This window comes from Balaenoptera physalus (genome assembly GCF_965194825.1).
Source record: "Balaenoptera physalus genome assembly, chromosome: 7".
Taxonomy (NCBI): domain Eukaryota; kingdom Metazoa; phylum Chordata; class Mammalia; order Artiodactyla; family Balaenopteridae; genus Balaenoptera; species Balaenoptera physalus.
In genome coordinates, this window is record NC_138886.1 from 1,215,414 (window position 1) to 1,232,534 (window position 17,121).

The 17,121-nt window shown below is 65.0% G+C and overlaps 1 protein-coding gene across 3 annotated transcripts in view; it reads left to right on the forward strand.

Annotated features, from left to right (window-relative positions):
• Window positions 1–1,311: 1,311 nt before the first annotated feature.
• NOTCH1 (notch receptor 1) overlaps window positions 1,312–17,121 on the forward strand; it is a 47,017-nt gene continuing 31,207 nt past the window's right edge. For 2 of the 3 annotated variants that reach the window (XM_082469548.1, XM_082469550.1), the window contains exons 1-2: window positions 1,312–1,684; window positions 3,365–3,446. In XM_082469548.1, the coding sequence (XP_082325674.1) occupies window positions 1,558–1,684; window positions 3,365–3,446 (209 nt within the window). In that variant the 5' untranslated portion in view covers window positions 1,312–1,557. The remainder of the gene's footprint in view (window positions 1,685–3,364; window positions 3,447–17,121) is intronic. The other variant, XM_082469549.1, reaches the window with a different exon arrangement.

A 17,121-nucleotide genomic window follows, 5' to 3' on the forward strand; every position in this document is an offset into this window, starting at 1 on the left:
AGCAGCAGCCCAGCTGCCACCAGTGCCCCGCAACAGGTGTGCCAAGAAGGGCGGGATGGGGTCAGGTGTGCGATCTGCCCACGACCAGGCAACCCCACTCTGCCCACCTCTCTGGGCCTCCCTGGCAAGGGCTGCTTCTCAGCCAGCCTCTGGGATTTCTGCATTCCTGAGGGTTCTCCTGCCCGGGACCCTTTACCCTGCTAGGTCCCTCTCAGCCTTTAAGGCTCCCCTCTGGTATCACCTACTCCAGGAAACCCCCAGCCCCAACGCAGGGCGGAGTCTGTACCCAGTGCGAGGCTGTAAACTTTGGTTTAGTAGAGTCTATGGCAGGCATTTTGGACGCCCAGCACTTAACCTGGGCTGGCACAGGATGTCCAAATCTGGCATCGTGGTGGAGAAATAAATCATCCGGCAGGAGCACGTGGGAGGGGCCCAGGGCTGCGTGAGTGCTAGCACTAGGTCTGCTCGGCCCACGGGTGCTTTGCCGGGCTCCTTAGGCTGGAGGCGCCCGAGAAGGGGTAGAACAGTGACCAAGGGGCGTCTAGAGGCGGGTCCCTCCCGGGGGAGCTGGTGCGCAGTCCGCCTGGCCAGGCATTGGCCCCAGGATGCTTCCTTGGGGCACCCAGAGCCCCCTTTGCAGAGGCTGCGGCCCTGGTGCCACCATCCCTCAGGGTCAAGTGCCCCGAACTTCACAGCCACGGGTGTCTGGGCTCGATCTCTCAGAGGCTTAAAGTTGCGACCACGGGCTCCTGAGATTGGAGCCCCGGGCCAGGGGTGCACCCAGAACTGCCGAGGGCGCGACTTCGCCCAGGGCGCGACTTCGCCCAGAGCCCGCCTCCCAGGGTCCCCCAAACGGGGCTTCGGAAGCTCCTCCCCACCTGCCGGGGCCCAGCTCCTCGCGGGGCACGGCCTCCCGCAGGCTCCCCTTTCCCCACTCGCCCCGCGCCTCCTCCGCTATTGAGATGCAAATCGTTGTCAATTGTCGCCAAGCGCGGCTGAGGACAGAGCCGGATCCTTCCGCCGTCACGGACCAAACTTTTGGCTTCCGAAAACTTTCGAACGAGAAGTAGTCCCTAGGGCAGGGCCCCGACCCCGCTCCGCACCGCCGCGGCCCCCAACCCCGGAGGACCCGGGTTCGGGACGCGCGCCCCACACCAAGGAGGCGCAGGACTGGTCCAGGCGCGCGGAGGGGCGCGGCCAGCGAGGGGGCGACGGCTGCGGAGGGATCGGCGGGGGCGGGACCCGGGGGCGGGGCCGGCGGGGCGGGGGCGGAGCGCACGGCGGCCCAGCGCCTCACTAGTGCCTCGGCCGTGGGAGGGAGCGCAGGGGTGCGGGGCGCGGGGCGCGGGGCGCGGGCGCAGCGGAGGAACGATCGTGGGCGCGGAGACGGGCCGGCGAGGCCGTGAGAGCGCAGCGTCGCCCTCCAGCCAGGAAGGAGAGGGCAGTAGCGGGCCGCCACCGCCCGTGGGACAGTCCGGCGCGCGCGTGTGCGCCCGAGCCCCGCCGGCCGGGCGCAGGAGGCCGCCACCGGACGCAGCGGGCAGCCGGCGGGCAGGCATGCCGCCTCTCCTGGCGCCCCTGCTCTGCCTGGCGCTGCTGCCCGCGCTCGCCGCACGAGGTAGGCGACCGCCCGCCGCGAGCCCGCAACTTTCCGCGCCTTCGGAAACTTTTGGCGGCGCCCTAGGCGCGCGCCCCGGGTGGCTGGGAGCGGGCGGCCAGGGTGGGGAGGGGGACCGGGCGACCTGGGACAGGGTAGGGGCCGGAGTCCCGGGCTCGAGAAGAAGGACTGACCCTCCCCCGCTCCGCCTGCCCCATCGGGGCGGACTCAGGCGGCTCGCGCCTGGAACCGAGTTTGGGGCCGGGTTTGAAGTCGGGTTTGAAGCCGGGCGTGGGCCTCTGGGGGCCCGGGAGACCCAGTCCTGGGCTCGCCCTTCGCCAGCCGCGCGTGGGGCTCGCCGCCGGGGCGGACGGACGAGCTGCCTACTACTTTTCGATTTGAATCGAGTCGGTTTTGGTTTCCTGTTGCTTTGGGGCCATTTATCTTTTTTCTTCGCCTCTTGCCCGCGCTGGGGGCGGATGTTGGGGCGTGGAGCGTGGAGCGTGGGGTCCGGGGCGCCGCGCTGGTCTTTACGGAGCCGCACTGCCGGATCCGGCCGCCGGGCGTGGTGGGCAGAGGGGAGTTGGGCGGGCCCGGCGGGCCCGGCCTCCTTCCCGAGTAAGAGAGTTTGCGCAGGGCCGGGGCGAGGGGCGCGGACCCAGGCGTCCCCGGGCTCCTGGCCGCCCCGCCCGCGGTGTCCCCTCCCCACGCCGGGTCGCTGCCCCCATCCCGGCTCACAATTTGGGGGGTGGGTGTGTGTGTGCGGAAGACAGCTGCTACTTGTGGGACTTTCACTTTGTGGAGTTCAAGTTTGGAAACCTTGCGGGGGGGGCGGCGGGGAGGGGGTGTCGGTCATTCCCTCTCTCCACTTCACATCAAGAGGATCTCCGAGGAATCGGATGGTGATTAATTTTTCTCTTCTCCTAAAAGTTGGAGGGAGTATTAGCTCCTAGGTTCCTGAAGATAGGGTTCCGTGTCACACCCCGCCCCGGCCCCCATGGGGGGCTTAATTTACATAGCCCTGGTAAGAGGGAGAGGGAAGGGTTTGATTAGTTGACCCCTTCCAGGGAATGGGGTCGAATTCCTTCCAAATGAAGCGTCTTCATTCCCCTCCCCTGGGTGTGTGTGTGGGGGGGCTGCCACTGAAGATGCCCGCCCTGGGGAGCTGGTATTGGGTGTCGGTGGAGGCGCGGCCCGGTCCCCGGGGTGCAGTCCCGGTGCCCCAGGAGGCGGCCCTGGCGCGACAATGGGCCGCTCTGATTCCTCCGGCCGGCGCTTTGTTGGCGGGAGGGGCAGCGGGCCTTGCAGCTGTCGCATTTTCCCACGAGCGGAGGAGCTGAGTGTGGCCAGGGCTGCCCACCCCCCACTCAGCGCCGCCCCCTCGAAGAACTTGTCTGAACAGCAAGACAATCCTGGGGGTTGGATAGGGGCCCCAGCCCAGCCAGGGTCCACAGTGAAGACGGGGCGGGGAGTGAGAACTTTGGGAGCGTGGCCCGGGGTCATCCCAGCTTTCCTCCACTGCTGTCCCCGAGGCGTCTCAGGCCACCCCGCCTCCACTTTGAGCGTGACCTAGCCACCCGCCACCCACCACACCACCTCCCTCCATTGCTGACCCCAGAACTCTGGGCGGAATGTTGAATCCCCTTGGGGTTCATGCCAAGCTTCCTGGGGCCCCCGACCCCCAGCAACCCCATGACAGGAGGTGAGGGGTGGACAGTGCCCCTTGGGGTGCTGGCCAGGCTGACGTCTCCCTTTGCCTCTCCCCAGGCCTGCGATGTTCCCAGCCCAGCGAGACCTGCTTGAATGGCGGGAAGTGTGAAGTGTTCCCCAACGGCACGGAGGCCTGTGTGTGAGTATGCGCCCCTGCAGGGACCTGTTGCTTTGTCGGGAGCAGAGCCCCTGGCTTCTGCAGCGGGCCAGCAGGGACAGAACACTAGGCCATTGTCTTCTGGAGATGGCCCAGAAGGCTGGGCGCGGTCACGTGCTAGTTTTATTGGACAAAGTCTGGCAATTACTTAATCACCAGCAATTATGCTGCGTGTGGAGCTGGCCTGGCCCATGGAGGTTGGAGCGCTCCTTTGTGGGCCACCTCAGGCTCCCGGGGAGCTGGGTGGGAATCGCTGGTACCCCATTTCTTTCCAAAGTCCCTGAGAAGCAATTTGACCTGCCAGGGAGGTTCTGGAGCATCTGTAGAGAGGCCCGGCCCTCTCCGCCCTGCCAACCAGGGAGTACCTCTTCGGGGCAGGTGAGCGCCTCCTGGGCAGGTGATGCCTCACAGCAAGAAACTGACTATTTCAAAGCCAAACCCACCCTTCCCAGCCCTCTGCCCTCCCCGCCTACTTCTCTCTGGCCTCAGGTGAGGTTGGGGAAGGGAAGTTGGAACTCGTCTTGTTGGCTGTGCCCACCTCCGTTGGGTGTGGGGGTGGGAGTGCCTGCCAGGAACTTGGTTTCTGTCCTGGCATCTGCAGCTCTGGCCTCCTAACCGGCTGGCCCTTCACCTTCCCAGCCTTGGGTCCTCAGCTGTGAACTGAGGTCTGTGGTCGGGTAATCTGGTTAGAATCTACTGTCTGGCCGCCTGCCTCTGAGTACCAGTCAGCCTGAGGGAAGTTTTTCTGCTGTGGCTGATGCCCTTCAACTTGAGTTTGTCCCTGATGGGAATAATGAGGAGATGCTTGGTGGCTGGAGAAACGCCCCCCTCCCCAGGCTGCCCAAGTGGCTGCCGAGTTGGCGCGCCCTCATTCCAACTGCTGGGGACCCATTCCCTTGACAACCCCCAGCCCGGGCTCACTGCCTGCCCAGCCAGTGGGCAAGCAGCCCCCTCCTTCCACTGCCTCCCACCCTCCCCAGACTGAAGCCAATTAAGCAGGTCTGTGAGCAGTTTAATGGACAAAGCGCATTGTGTCTTTGTCAGACACTAATGAATGCGCACTACTTTTTTTTTTTTTTTTTTTTTTTTTGCTTTTTGGGGGCCTTTTTCTCCTGCAGAAGCCTCACCGACGCTTGATGCCCTAAATCTTGTTTCCTTTCATTCAGAGACCGACAGCTGGGATTCAGTGGAAGTGCAGTGGCTATTGTTGGGGAGGTGGATTAATGCTGGGTGATTAATTATGCGTGGCTTCCCAGAATGCAGACTCCTTCCCTGCCGCCCCTCGAGCTCCTGCTACAGCTTGGCCGCTCAGCTCACTGGGGTGTGTGTGTGTCTCTGTGTAGGGGCGGGGGGCAGCCTCCGCGTTTCTGCAGAGGGCTTTGGGAGGGTGGGGGGGAGTGCTGTGCTGGGGAAAGTGGGAGCAGTCTCTTCTTGTGTGACCGGGGAGCCGGGACAGCCCGGGGCCTCCCGGGGCCAAAGCTCCAGCCGAGTGTTGCCGGGGCGGGGAAGGGGGTGCCTTGGGGTACAGGCTGCTGCAGCTTACTCGCTGGCCTCAGAGTGAGGCACTTCAGGGGGACGGGGACATGCTCTCCCGCTCTCCAAGCCTGGGCACTTTGGGAGTCCTGCCCCCCAAGACGGCCAGGGATCAGGGCTGTGGTGCCGGCCTTTCTCCTCCCTTGGGCCCAGCGCCCCGCCCCCCCCCTTGGCAGGAAGCCCGCCTGTCTGGCCTGGCACCCGGCCGGGCTCGGCACACAGAGACCCCATTGTGCACACCCCACAGAGCCACTTGGAAGATGAACGGAAGCGCCGTCCTCAGAGGCCGCACCACTGGGCACCCCGGGTGGGAGGCAAGGGTATCAGAGCCGTGACCGGCAGGCCGGTCCCGGCTCTGGAGAGGCAGGGGTCCAGGCTCACCGGGCAGTTCGGGGGGCGCTGCGGCCACCCCGGGGCCTGTGCCTTCCCGCTCTCGCCCATCACCCACCGTTGCGCGGAGGCCCTGGGCGGTCTGCTCGTGGGGGAGGCCCTGCTCTCCGAGCTGAGGGGGAGCCACTTTCTTGCCTCAAAGGTGTCAGGGTGCGGGCTTCTGCAGCCCTGCTGACCTGGCTGTGCGTCCCAGCTCGGCAGCATCCAGCCAGGACCCTCAGAAAGTTCCTTGACTTTCTTGTTGATGTGCTGGCTCCCGCATGGCCAGGGCGTGGGAAACGGTGGTGTCGTTGTGCCAGGCGCCTTAATAGCAGGTGACTCATCTGTTTCCACCCGAAAGAGAAGGAGCCTTCCCCAGAAGCTGCCAGTCAGGTGTCTACAGGGCTCAGGATGGGAAAAAGAGGTTCGTGTTGGTGCGAAGGCCCCCCCGGGAAGTCACAGAGAGCCAGTGCCCGGCTGGCCAGTGGCCGCGGCGGGAAGGCTGCGTGTCCCCAGGGGCGGAGTGCTGTCTCTGGACAGTGGCTGCGTGTGGTGGCCCGGGGGGGCAGGCTAAGGCGGGTCTCCGCGACCCTCTGCGCGTCTCCAGCCTCCGTGCCGCCCCATCAGTGCTGAGGAGATACCGAAGTGGGCGCCCCCTCTTTCCTTTTGATTGGGGTGGCGGCGTGGGAAGGCCTCTGGGGGCTGCCATCTGTGGGGTGAGCGTGCGTCTTCCGTCGGAAAGGCTTGTTGGTAGGGGGTTGCTGCCCGGTGCTGGACTGGGAGCTGAGGCCCCAGGATGGCTCAGACGCTCCCCCAGCCTGCGAGAAAGTCAGAATTTTACCAGGGCGTCTTCCAGGTGATCGCAGAAGTGGGGTGCACCGTCGTCGCACCCGGAGTACCTGGGAGGGAAGTCCGGCCGGCCAGCCAGCGTGTGGTGGCCCTCGGCTTTGGACGATCCTGTATTTGAGGCCTGGCTCTGCTGCCCAGTGGCTTCGTGACCTCAGGTCATCGGGTCACCTGAATCCAGACCCCTCCCTCCCCCAGTCTGTCCTTCGGGGCTGACCCACGGCTGATCTCTCGGTGCCGTGCAAGGTTGCGTAAGAGGGGCGCGCAGCGGGCACAGGGCAAGGGCCCGTCTCCCCCCCGTCTTCTGCTTTTGACTTGACGCCGCTGGTTTCAGGATCCTCTTCTGAGAGTGTTTAGTTGGCTAATGAGTTAATTCAGAGAACCCGAAAGGTGCAGCCTGCTGGCTCCCAGCCGGCGTGCTGCCTGGGAGGGGCTGGCCAATTTGGAGGACTTCATCGCCCACGATGGCTCCCATCGGTGCCTTCCTTGTTTGCTTCTGCGGTTCTGCGCGCCTGTCGTGTGCTGGGCTCTGCTCTGGACTTGGGCACCGTGGGCTCAGGGCAGACACAGGCCCTGCCCTCATGGAGTCCACTTTCCGCTGTGGGGGCAGGAGAGGCAGCATGAACACGTGACGTGTCAGGTGGAGGTGAGCACGGTGGTGGGGCTCGGAGCAACCCCGTAACCACGGGAATCAGGCATGTAACGGAGCACAGAGAAGTTGGCACTTGGCCCCAGCATCACACAGCGCAGAGGAGAGCCCAGCCCTAACTCTTTCTCCAGAGCGTGTGTTCCTAACCACTGCCGCATCCTGCCTGCACTGCCCCGGGCCCTCGCTGGCCATTCTGTGAGGAAGCAGGGCGGGGACGACAACTTCCTTAAAAGAGGCGGTTCAGAGGGTCGGGTGGAAGTGACTCGGCTGCCCGGCTGCAGAGGGATGATGGAACGTTTTGCGTCTCTGTCACCTGGTCTGTTTCCAGTGAGTCACCTGCGAGCCTTGGGCGAGGCGTGGTGGGGGGGGGGTGAGGAACAGGTTAATTCTCATCCTCACTCCTAGGCTGAGAGCGAACAAGGTCTGTACAGGACTTCCTCTGCTTATGCAGCGCCCGGGCTCCAAGGACGCAGGGTTAGAAAAACACACGGTAAACGCACAGCGTCAGCTAGAAAGCTTCACCTCCTGCCTCTGACTGCAGAGGGACATCAAGGAACACGCGATCTCTGCAGGAAGGTGCCTTCTGGGGCCTGGCCCTGCCTCTGTACAGCAGCCAACGTTTTTTCCATTGAGAAAATAATAGTGACGTGTTTTAACAAAGAGAAAAAAAGAAAACTGTGCCCTTAGCTGGAAGAGAGTGGGGCAGGGCAAATAGCTGATGGAGGAGAAGCTCTTCATCAGGACAGCTGAGCGGGGGTCTGGGTGGCGGGGGGCGTGGGCTGGGTGCTGGGACCCCAGGAAGCCGGAGTGGAGGGGTGGGGGGCAGGTCCAGAGGGCGTCACGGCTCCGCTCCCCGAGTGCTGGGTGGCAGTCTGAAGGTCCCATGAGAGCTGGGACTGTCTCTGTTCCTCATTGACTGTGACTCTGATGGGTGGCCGTGGCTGTTGCTGGCAGGTGGGGCCCACTGGGCAGTGCCGGGCTGGGCTGAGGGGTTGCGCCCTCCTGGGGCGGGGAGGGCACCTTTCCTGCTTCGTGTCTTGTCTATAAATAGTGGAAGTTGTGGCTTTGCAGAGTTGATTGAGTATCCTGATTGCTTTCCTCGATAATGTAACGATAATGCCTCCACACACAGACAGCTGCTTTTATCCGGCCTCGTAAAACCCCTGGCAGACTTTTCTTCACCAGGCTCATACCCCCTTGGGGTGGTGGCCAGCTCTGCTTTTTTCTAACCCCCCAGTTTCCTCAGGTGGGGAAAACTGAGGCTGAGAGAGGAAGAGGCTGGGAAAGGGGGTGGGGGTCTGAGGCCAGCTTGCATCAGCTTTTGCCTTCATGTATGGGCATATCCAGAACTTTTCAGACTCTTTCCAGAGGCTTTAATGAGTGGCTGGCTTCGGGGCATCACGACTGTGGGTCAGGATGTGTTTGACGGTCCTGAAGCTCCCAGCGGGGCTGTCTCTGGTGGGCCCCACCTCATGCCCCGCCACAGGCAATCTAGCAGATACAGAGCCAGCTGGCTCTGGTTTGCTGTGCCCCCTGAGACTCGCGTCTCCTTTCTGGGCCCCAGGTTCCTCCTCTGTACGTGAGGGTGTGGGGTTAGGTGGCCCCTGGAGCTCCCTTCCAGCTGCATCCCAGCAGGACCCTGGGATGGGCCTGTAGATGCCCGGATGGTGGCAGTGGGCAGCAGCGTGGTGGGAGAGAGGTGGAGAGGTGGAGTGGAGAGGTGCCCAGGAGTCAGACCTGGCTGTGCGGCAGGGCAGCTTCTGCCGGTCTGGGGCCAGCTCTGGGCTCTGGTGTCCGGTGTCCTTAACCGCCTGGCCCGCTGGGCTGGGGACACACCCACTAGAGAGGGAGCAGTGATTGACAGGTACTGCAGAGGAGGGGCTGGCGGGCAGAGGAAGGCCCTTTGCCAGAGTGGCTTCTGTTGGCTTCTCCCCTGGCATCTCCTTTCTCGAGGCCTTGCCACCCTCCCCGACTCTGCTCTCTGAGAACCCAGGAAGCTGACGACTAGACTGGGGGGGGTGGATCGATATTTGCTTTTTGGTGGTCAGTTTGCACATATCCTAAGTTTTATGATTTTAGCCGTTTAAAGTGTACATTTCAGTGGCATTTAGTACATTGACAAGGTTGTGGAACCATCGCCTCTACCTAGTTCCAGAGCTTTTTCATCACCCGGAATAAAATCCCATACCCCTTAAACAGGCGCTCCCCTTTCTCCTCCCCGCCAGCCCCTGGCGAGCATTCATCTGCTGTCTGTCTCTGGCGTTCCCTGTTCTGGACGTTTCACACGCGTGGAGTCACGCCTCTCCTCTCGCTTACCCGGCTTCTTTCACTCAGTGCGCGTGTCCGTGCCTCGCTCCTCTGGGCGCTGGACTTGACCTGCCTGAGACTGTCAGGGATTGGCTGGCGGTGGCACCAGCTTCCTAGTCCTTATGCGGTCTTGGACAGAAGTCCAGAGGAGGTGGGTGTTGGGGGTGGTAGATGTGCGGAAGGCTTCCTGGAGGAGTTGGTGCTCATTTCTGTGCCTGTGTGGCCGTCCGCCTGGCAGCCACGGAGCCCCCTCGAGTGGGGCCTGGCACATATTGGGTGTATTCGTTAGGATGGCCCAGCGTGCCCGCGGTCCCAGCCTGCTCAGGGCTCCACGTCAGCTTGCGGCCTCGGCTCCTGCCCCTGGGCCTTGGCTGGCACCGGCCGAGCGCCAACGGGCCCAGAGGAGGGGCACACGGGGCTCCAGGGCCAGCGCCCCACCTGCCCGGCGTCAGGAATGCGAGGGGAAAGCGGACTTTTATTGAGCACTTACTAGGTGCCGGGGCTGGGTCTGGGCGGGCAAGGCAGACACAGGCCCGGCCTGTGCAGGAGAAGGGGGCTCGTTGTTTCAGAGCCAGACTTCAGGGCAGACGCCTTCACCGCCTGCGGTGCGAGGCCGGTGCTGTGGGCACCCCTCGCCCGGGTGCCCCAGGCCTGCCGCGACCTTGGAGTGAGTCCACCGTGGAGGCAGCGGGCAGAGGGGCTGGGACAGGTCAGCAGGCAGTGCAGCCGCAGGCAGGAGGAGCAGCTAGGGGCAGCGGTGGGCGGTAAGGCTTTGGATGTGTTGGGGAGCAAGGCTGAGACCCTCGGCCCCTGCCCACGTCATCTGCCTGCTTCCCGGCCTTTCCCTGGGGTGGGAGCACATCCTTTCCTGGACCCTCAGGGTCAGCTCAGAGTTACTGGGTGTACCCCTGGCAGGAGGCACTCAGCCTCGTGTGAGAGGAGAGAGGGCCAGGGGCCTGGCCCTTCGCTCTTAGCCACAGATGGGTCCCCTCCAAGTGGCCCTCGGGGCTCAGGGAGGCTCCGTGTTTCCTACAGGGCACCAGAGGGGCCCGCGGGCCCTTGAGAAAGTGGCCCTCCTGCGGTGTTAGCATCTGGATACCTGCTCAGCCCCAGTGGGGAGGGTCGAGCTGGTCCCCGCATCACAGGTGGGGGTAGCTCTCTGTGCAACTCTGGGACGCATGGAACTACGGGAACAGAACCCCTTCCCAGGGTTTCACCACTGAGTGGTCCCTTCTTGCTGAGGGTCTCCTCCCCACCCGCACCCTCTGCCCCTGCGATGGGAGCATTCTGGGAAAGGGGGCCCTCGACCTCACCGTCCGCTCCCCCGGGCTTGGGGGCGGGGGCATCAGCCTGTCGTCCACACTTCGGAGTGTATTAGGTTAAGCATTGCCTGCTCTCCGCTCCCTTCCTGACACCAAGCTGCTGCCTTGAGTGGGCACCCGTCAGGTGGGGTGTGGACACCTCCAGAGGGTCCGGCCTCTCCTGCGGCTCAGGCCTCCCGGGGCCCCCTGCCACGTGCTGCACTGTGGCGCCTTGGGCTCTTCCGGGCTGGGGCTGGGGGCCGTCTTTGGAGGTCTGACCTGGAGCCTCTCTCCGCCTGAGCGATGGCGGCAGCCCTCTGGGGCCCTCACGGTTTCCTGGAAGGAGTGCCCGGGGTCCTGGCTCCCAGCGGGCCTTGATGGGGGCGGGGGATGCCCTGGAGAGGCCTCACCTCCAACGCCTACACGGCGGTTCCCAAACCTGCGAGTCGCTCGGGCAGGCCCCCAGCCCCCGCCAGCCTCGATCTGGGAGTCCTCGTGGGGCAGGTGCCAGGCCTAAACGCTGCTCCAGAACCTGCACTCACAGAGCTCACCCCCACCCCCACGGCTGCCCGGAGACAGGTGGGCGCCGGGTGGGAGCCGCTCTCACCGGCAGTAGGCCAGGCCCAGGGCCAGCTCTGTTGTCGGGATTTTCGCCAAAGAAAGGGCCGCGTTGTGACCCTGCCGCACGCAGTCTGGCCTGGCTCCGTGAGTGTGGGAGCCTCGTCCCCGCCTGTCCCTCCTGCTCCGTCTGTCACCGGGCTGGGTGTCAGTCGTGTGTCTCTGAAGGGCTTGAATTGGTTGCTCTTCTCAGCTGGGTAAACGGTCCCTTGTCCCTCTGTTGACACTGTGATTTGCTGAACAAACTCTCGCCGCACAGGTGGCACGAAAGGCCAGCCTCACCCAGCCCAGCCGAGGCCTCGTGCAGGCAGGTCCCGCGTCGTCACATGGGCCTTAGTGTGAGGGCGGTGGGCCTGGGAGAGGGGCTGAGGGTCTGAGACACGCTGGATGGGGGACAGGCAGCTGGAGGCTGGGAAGAGCCCCGGCTCTGGGCCTGGTGCCAAGGTGCCGCTCGGGCCCAGGGCCGTCCCCTTCTCCGGGGATCCCTCCCGGCCTCCCGCCTCCTTCACCCCACGATCGTGGGCCAGCACGCGTCACAGCCGAGCGGCGGCCCCTCTGCCGGGCCCCGGGGAGGCCCCCTGCCCCGTTTCAGCATCGGCCAGCCGATGCTGGGCCCCAGAAGCTGCCAGGAGGTTGTGGCGCTGCCCTGGACCCTGGCCGCCCCGGCAGATCGTCGAGGGCCCGCGGGGGGACGCATGTGCGAGGAGGTGGGCAGCAGCCTCTGGGAAGATCTGTCAGCACCCCAGCAGCAGGGCCTGGGGCACGGGGACCTGCCTCCCACCATTTCCTCTCTGTTTCGGTTGTTGATAAGCGGAAACTGCACAGTTACTGGAAATGAGAGGTTTGGGGGAGAAGCCAGAGTTTTGAGTGTGTGTGTTTTTCCCTGAGAGCTTTTCAGTAAGAGCAATGCCGAGCTAAAGGCCGGGCTAAGGCGGGGACAGGCGGGGGCCTGGCCACACTTCCGCCCCTTGGGGCCTCCGTCTCCCGTCCGTCCAGAGGGCTGGGGGAGGTGACTACCTCTGGGCCTTCTGGGTCAGCCGAGGGTCTCATTACCCCGCTCCCCAGGCCGGGACCGGCTCCTAGGGGGCGGCCCCACAGGGCGGGGCTCCCCTCACTTCCTCCTCCGGGGTCAGGATGAGGGTGGCCCCAGGCCTGTCTGGTTGAGAGCCAGACAGGGGAGGCCAGGCAGGGTTGTGTGTCCCGGCATCCACCATGGCAGGGGCCCAGACCATGGTGGCGTCCTCCCGGGTGGTCCAGGGTCCAGGGCCGGCACAGCATAGGCCCTTGGCAGGTATGTGGCGTGCGCGCCTGGTTGGGGGCTGGAGCCGTGGGCATGGAGCAGGGAGTGGAGGCAGGTGGGCAGATGCAGGTTTCGGGAAGGCCCGGCTTGCAGGACGCAGGGAGGCTCGGTCTGAGCCGGTTGCCCGGCGCTGGGCTTCCCCCGTTCCAGCACGCTGCTCCCGCCCGGCCGCGCTGGGATGGTGCGGCCATCCACAGCACGGCCTGTGCTGGGCTGTGTGACCTTGGGCTGCTCACTCACCTCTCTGAGCTCCCCTATGAGAAGTATCACAGATCGGTCCCATGTGGTGGTCCCGTGGATTGATCCCGATGGGACGTGTCGACTTAGCTTTACTCCACACTGGAGCTTGTTCCTAATACTCCAAGGCCTCGTCCAGAAAGCTCTCCCAGAGACCAGCCGAGCTCAGGATTTGGGCGAGGTCACGCAAGGGCAGAAGGTCATGCCCCACCCAAGAACCTACTGCTTTCCCCACAGGGAAGAGCCCCCCAGATGGCCCTAGACCCACACCAACTGGCCCAGGATGCCCGGGTGGCCCCAGGGTGTGACAGTGCAGGCCTGTCCCACGCAGGCCTGGGTGCAGCTGGCAGGATTCTGTCTTCTGGTGTTTGCTGTGCCCCCCGGTGCCATGGGGACTGTGCTGGGCCTGGGGTGAGAGCAAGGGCTATAAGTGGATGGCCAGGGGTACCATGGGCCCGTGTGCAAGCCTGGGGGTCACGGGATCCTGGGGGGGCACGGGAGCCTGGTGGTCTGCCTTGGGTGGGGTGGGTGGCGGTGTGCAGGTGGCCTGCCTGAGCTGGGAGAAGGGTCCAGAGAGAGGGTCGCTGGTGGTGGGCCCTGGGGTCCCCCGGAAGCCTGCGCCCTGTGCTGCGGCTTAGTCAGGGGCCGGCTCTCCTTTGGCCTGGCCTGGGGATGGCTGGCTGTGGCCTCCGTTCCCTCCGTCCCCAGAGCCAGACAAGACAAGAAGGAAGGCCACGCAGGCACTGTGGGTGAGGGTGGTGGCAGGTGTCCGGCACTGGTGGGACCCTCCTGCTGCCCGGAAGGGGTGTGGGGAAGCCGGGGCCCAGAGCAGTCCCACCCACCGGCTGGGAGCTCCCCAATTCCCAGGCATCTCACCCAGACACCACCCCCCCAATCTGGGGTTTTGAGTTTCAGCTGATTTGTGGGGTTGTAAGAATGCATTGTCTGCTCCGGCCCTCCCGGTCTGGGGAGAGCAGGCGGTCAGGCAAGAAATCCAGGCTGCTAGGGGCAGGGGGCGGGGGACAGCTGGGGTGCAGGGGACCCACACATTCCTCCTCTACCCAGGGAGCACCTTCTGGCCCTTTAGCTGCCTCTAGGGGGACAGCCGTGCTCTGACTGCGCCCTGGTGGCCGGCGTCGGGCCACCATTGGGGGCAGGAGAGGTTAAGAGCTGCATTCAAATCCAGGTGGTGCCGTGGGCATAACCTGGCTGAGCCCTGGTTTTCTCATCTGTAAAATGGGCCCAGTGTGTCCTTGCAGGACCGTTTCAAGAGTAAGACAAGATATAGCTGGCAGAGTCCAAGGAGGTCCGGGAGTTGGGGAGGGGCGTCCACAGTTTCTTCATTCTGGGACCCATGTCACGGGGTCCTTGGTGTCCTCCCCCTGCATTCTTGACCAGACTCTGGACACACGCGGGGCTGCCCCCAGCGTCTGCCCTGGTCAGCGGGAGAGGACAGGGGCGCCGCCGGGCCACCCTTCCTTCTTCCCGAACCCCCGGGATGGCATCTGCTCCTGAGAGCAGAGGCGGGGAGTTGCAGAATGGGTTCTGGCTTTGGTGCGGAGCTCGGTCTGCAGTCGCGGACTGCATTAATCGAGTTTTGGATTAAGCCCGCCCCGTGGCGCCAGGCTGCGCGCGCATCCATCCCTTCACCGCATCCGAGCGTCTGGGGACGCAGGTCTGGCTCCGTCCTGCTTGGGAGCAGAGGCCCCGGCAGCTGTGGGGATCCCTGGCCGTAGGGGGCAGCAGGCTCGTCCACGTGGGTCTCGGGGGGCCGTTGGGGTGAGCCCAGGGGAGGACGCCCGTTCCAGCCTTTCTCCAGCTTCAGGCTCCATCTTTTGGGGGTGGTTGGTAAATTCCCCCAGCAGAGTGGGGGCGTGGGGGCCAGCAGGCTCTTCTCACACGCCCAACAGCCCCCGGGGCTCTCTCGGGACAGCCCGTTCCCAGGACACCCTGGCCCCGTTGGCTGTGCCTTTTGCAGTGTTGCAGTGTCCGGGGGATGGGGGGGTGGGCTGGCCAAGCAGCGGCCGTCCCTGCCCCATGGGTGGGTCTCGGTTGCCTCTGCCCGCTGCAGCTGGGCCATCTCCGGGAAGCCGCTTGACCTCTGCACCGGCCCTTCCGTCCCTTCAGACGGGCAAGCCACTTCCCACGTCAAGGGTGGGGCAGCTCTGAGCGCCGCGGGGGGCCGTGAGCCGCGGGTGGGCATTGTTTTCCCTGCAGTGGGAAAGGTGGCTTCCCGGGAGGACGGCTTCCGTCCCACACACAAAGGGTTTCCCCGTGCTCCGGCACTTCCTATTTCCAGCATATTTTAAACCATCCAAAGATGCAACTTGGGAGAAAGATTCAAGACAAAGAGCGGAGAGTGCTGGGAGCAGCGGCTGGGGCCGAGCGGCTCCACACCCCACCCCGCCGGGGACCAGGTTTCCTCCTCTGCCCGCTGCTGCCATTCTGGGCTGAGGATCACTGTTGTTCGGGGATGGGGTCTGTCTGCATCAGACCTGGCTGGTCCCTTTCCAGGGTCCCCCGTCCCTCTGCAGCCTTGACTGCCCTTCTCCTCCTTCCCGAGGCCCTGGGAGCCAGGGCAGGGACCCCCACCCCACGCGGCTCTGAGCTGCCCCAGCCCAGCGGCTGCACAGGCTGGAGGGAGACCACAGCTCAGCCAGGTGCTGGCCGGCCCCCCTGCAGTCATTTCCAGGGGCAGTGGGGCGGCAGGTTGGGCAAGGGGGCAGCAGTCCCACACTGTAGCCTCCAGACCCATGGAGGACCGACCACGCTCCGGGCTGACCCAGGCACACCCCCACCTGACCCATGCCCTGGGTGGGTGGGTAGCCCCTGAAGCAGAAAGGGGCAGAGATGAGGGGAGTGCAGAGGGCCGTCTTCCAGGTGCCCCTCGGGCACAGCAGCGTCACAGCTGGGACCCAGCCTGTCCCTCAGACAGGTACCTGGACAAAGGATCCTGCAGGCGTGAAAGAAACCTGGGGACTTGGCCTGCCCTGGCTCTGCGTCCTGGGGGCTTTGGGGAGGTGAGGACAAGGGGCCGTCGGAGGCACCGGGCGCCCTCTCACCCTGGCGCTCATGTCTCCCCGGGGGGCTCTGTTCCCCAGAGCTGAGCTGTCCTGGCTGTTCCCAGTGAGGAAGGACCCCAGGACCCCGGGCGGGCGCAGTGGGGGGCAGCCAGCAGATGTCACCGAGCGCGCGCCCACACCTGCCGTGAGCACATCATCCATTAGCAGCTGGTGCCTCCTGGAAGGTGTGACCCCTCAACTGGGATCTGGGGGGCCTTGGACTGGCCTCTGCCCAGAGGAGCCCAGGACCGCCCCCCCACGCCTTGGCCAGGAACACAGTTGGGCTCCTTGACCCCGCCCCCTCTGGGGGAGGAGCTGGGGACCCAGAGTCTGGCGCCCCCTGTCCTGCTCTCTCCTGGCCTCAGTCTCCCTGTTCAGTGTGCAGGTGGCCCCAGTCGCCTGGGCTGGGGCAGGGGTCTCAGAACCTCCCGGCCAAGCTGCCCAGGGGTGGGCGGGCCCGCCTGCCTGGCGGCGGGCCTCAGTGTTCTTTGTTCAGCACCACGGACCACCTCTGGGGAGGAGCGCGGGTACCAAGGTGAGCCAGCCATGCTCCCTGGCCCCCGTCTTCAGGGGCCCTGGTGACACTGTGTGTTGGAGGGTCCTGGGCGGAAAGCCTGTGAGAGGAGGCTGTGCTGGTGTGGGGAGAGGGCTTCTCGCCGGAACCCGCTGCAGGCGGAGCCGGGCCAGGCTATGGGGTGGGAGGGGTCTTTGGCTGTGGGACCCCCAACTTGGGGGCGGGACCCCAGGCCCTGACTCGGCCTCCCTGGGAGCAGGCGGCTTGGTGGCCCCCAGCTTGGGGGCGGGTGTTTGGGAAGGGTAACCCCCCCACCCACCCGCTTTGTTGCTTGTGAGTAACCATGCTGCGCTCCACGGCCAGAGGAGACTTTGGACTTCAGAGGTGGCGGGAAGATGGGCTGGAACGGACGCTGGTGGAGGGGCTGTCCCAGGGGCGGGCAGGGGGAGTCTGCCTTCCCTGCTACTCCGGGGACAGGTGGAGCCAGGTGAGAACAGGACGGCTGCAGTCAGCCAGGGGCTGCTTCCCTCTGGGGCTCGGGACGCAGGCTGCCTTGGGGTGGGGGGCGGCCAGGGCCCAGGGACCTGCAGAGCTGCCCCTTTCTGGGTTGGGTGGCGCGGCCCCTGCCCACCTTTGGGGTGCAGGCTCCGGGCCCTGCAGATGTGGCCTCCGGCCCGGGTTACAAGCTCGTCCTGCACGTCCTGGCCCCCAGGCAGCGTGGGGTGGGGCGGGGCCCTCTGTGCCTGGGGAGCCCTTGTGTCCCTCACGGCTCTCCTTAAACAAGCGCACCTCCCCTGGTGCAGCAAACATGTTCCCAGGGACACATCGGTGAATTGCGTGCAGATCAAATACAGCAGCGCTGGCTAGAGCGAGAGTCTCCTCTGCCCACGTGGCCAGGTTGCCTCTGCGTGGGGCCTTCTA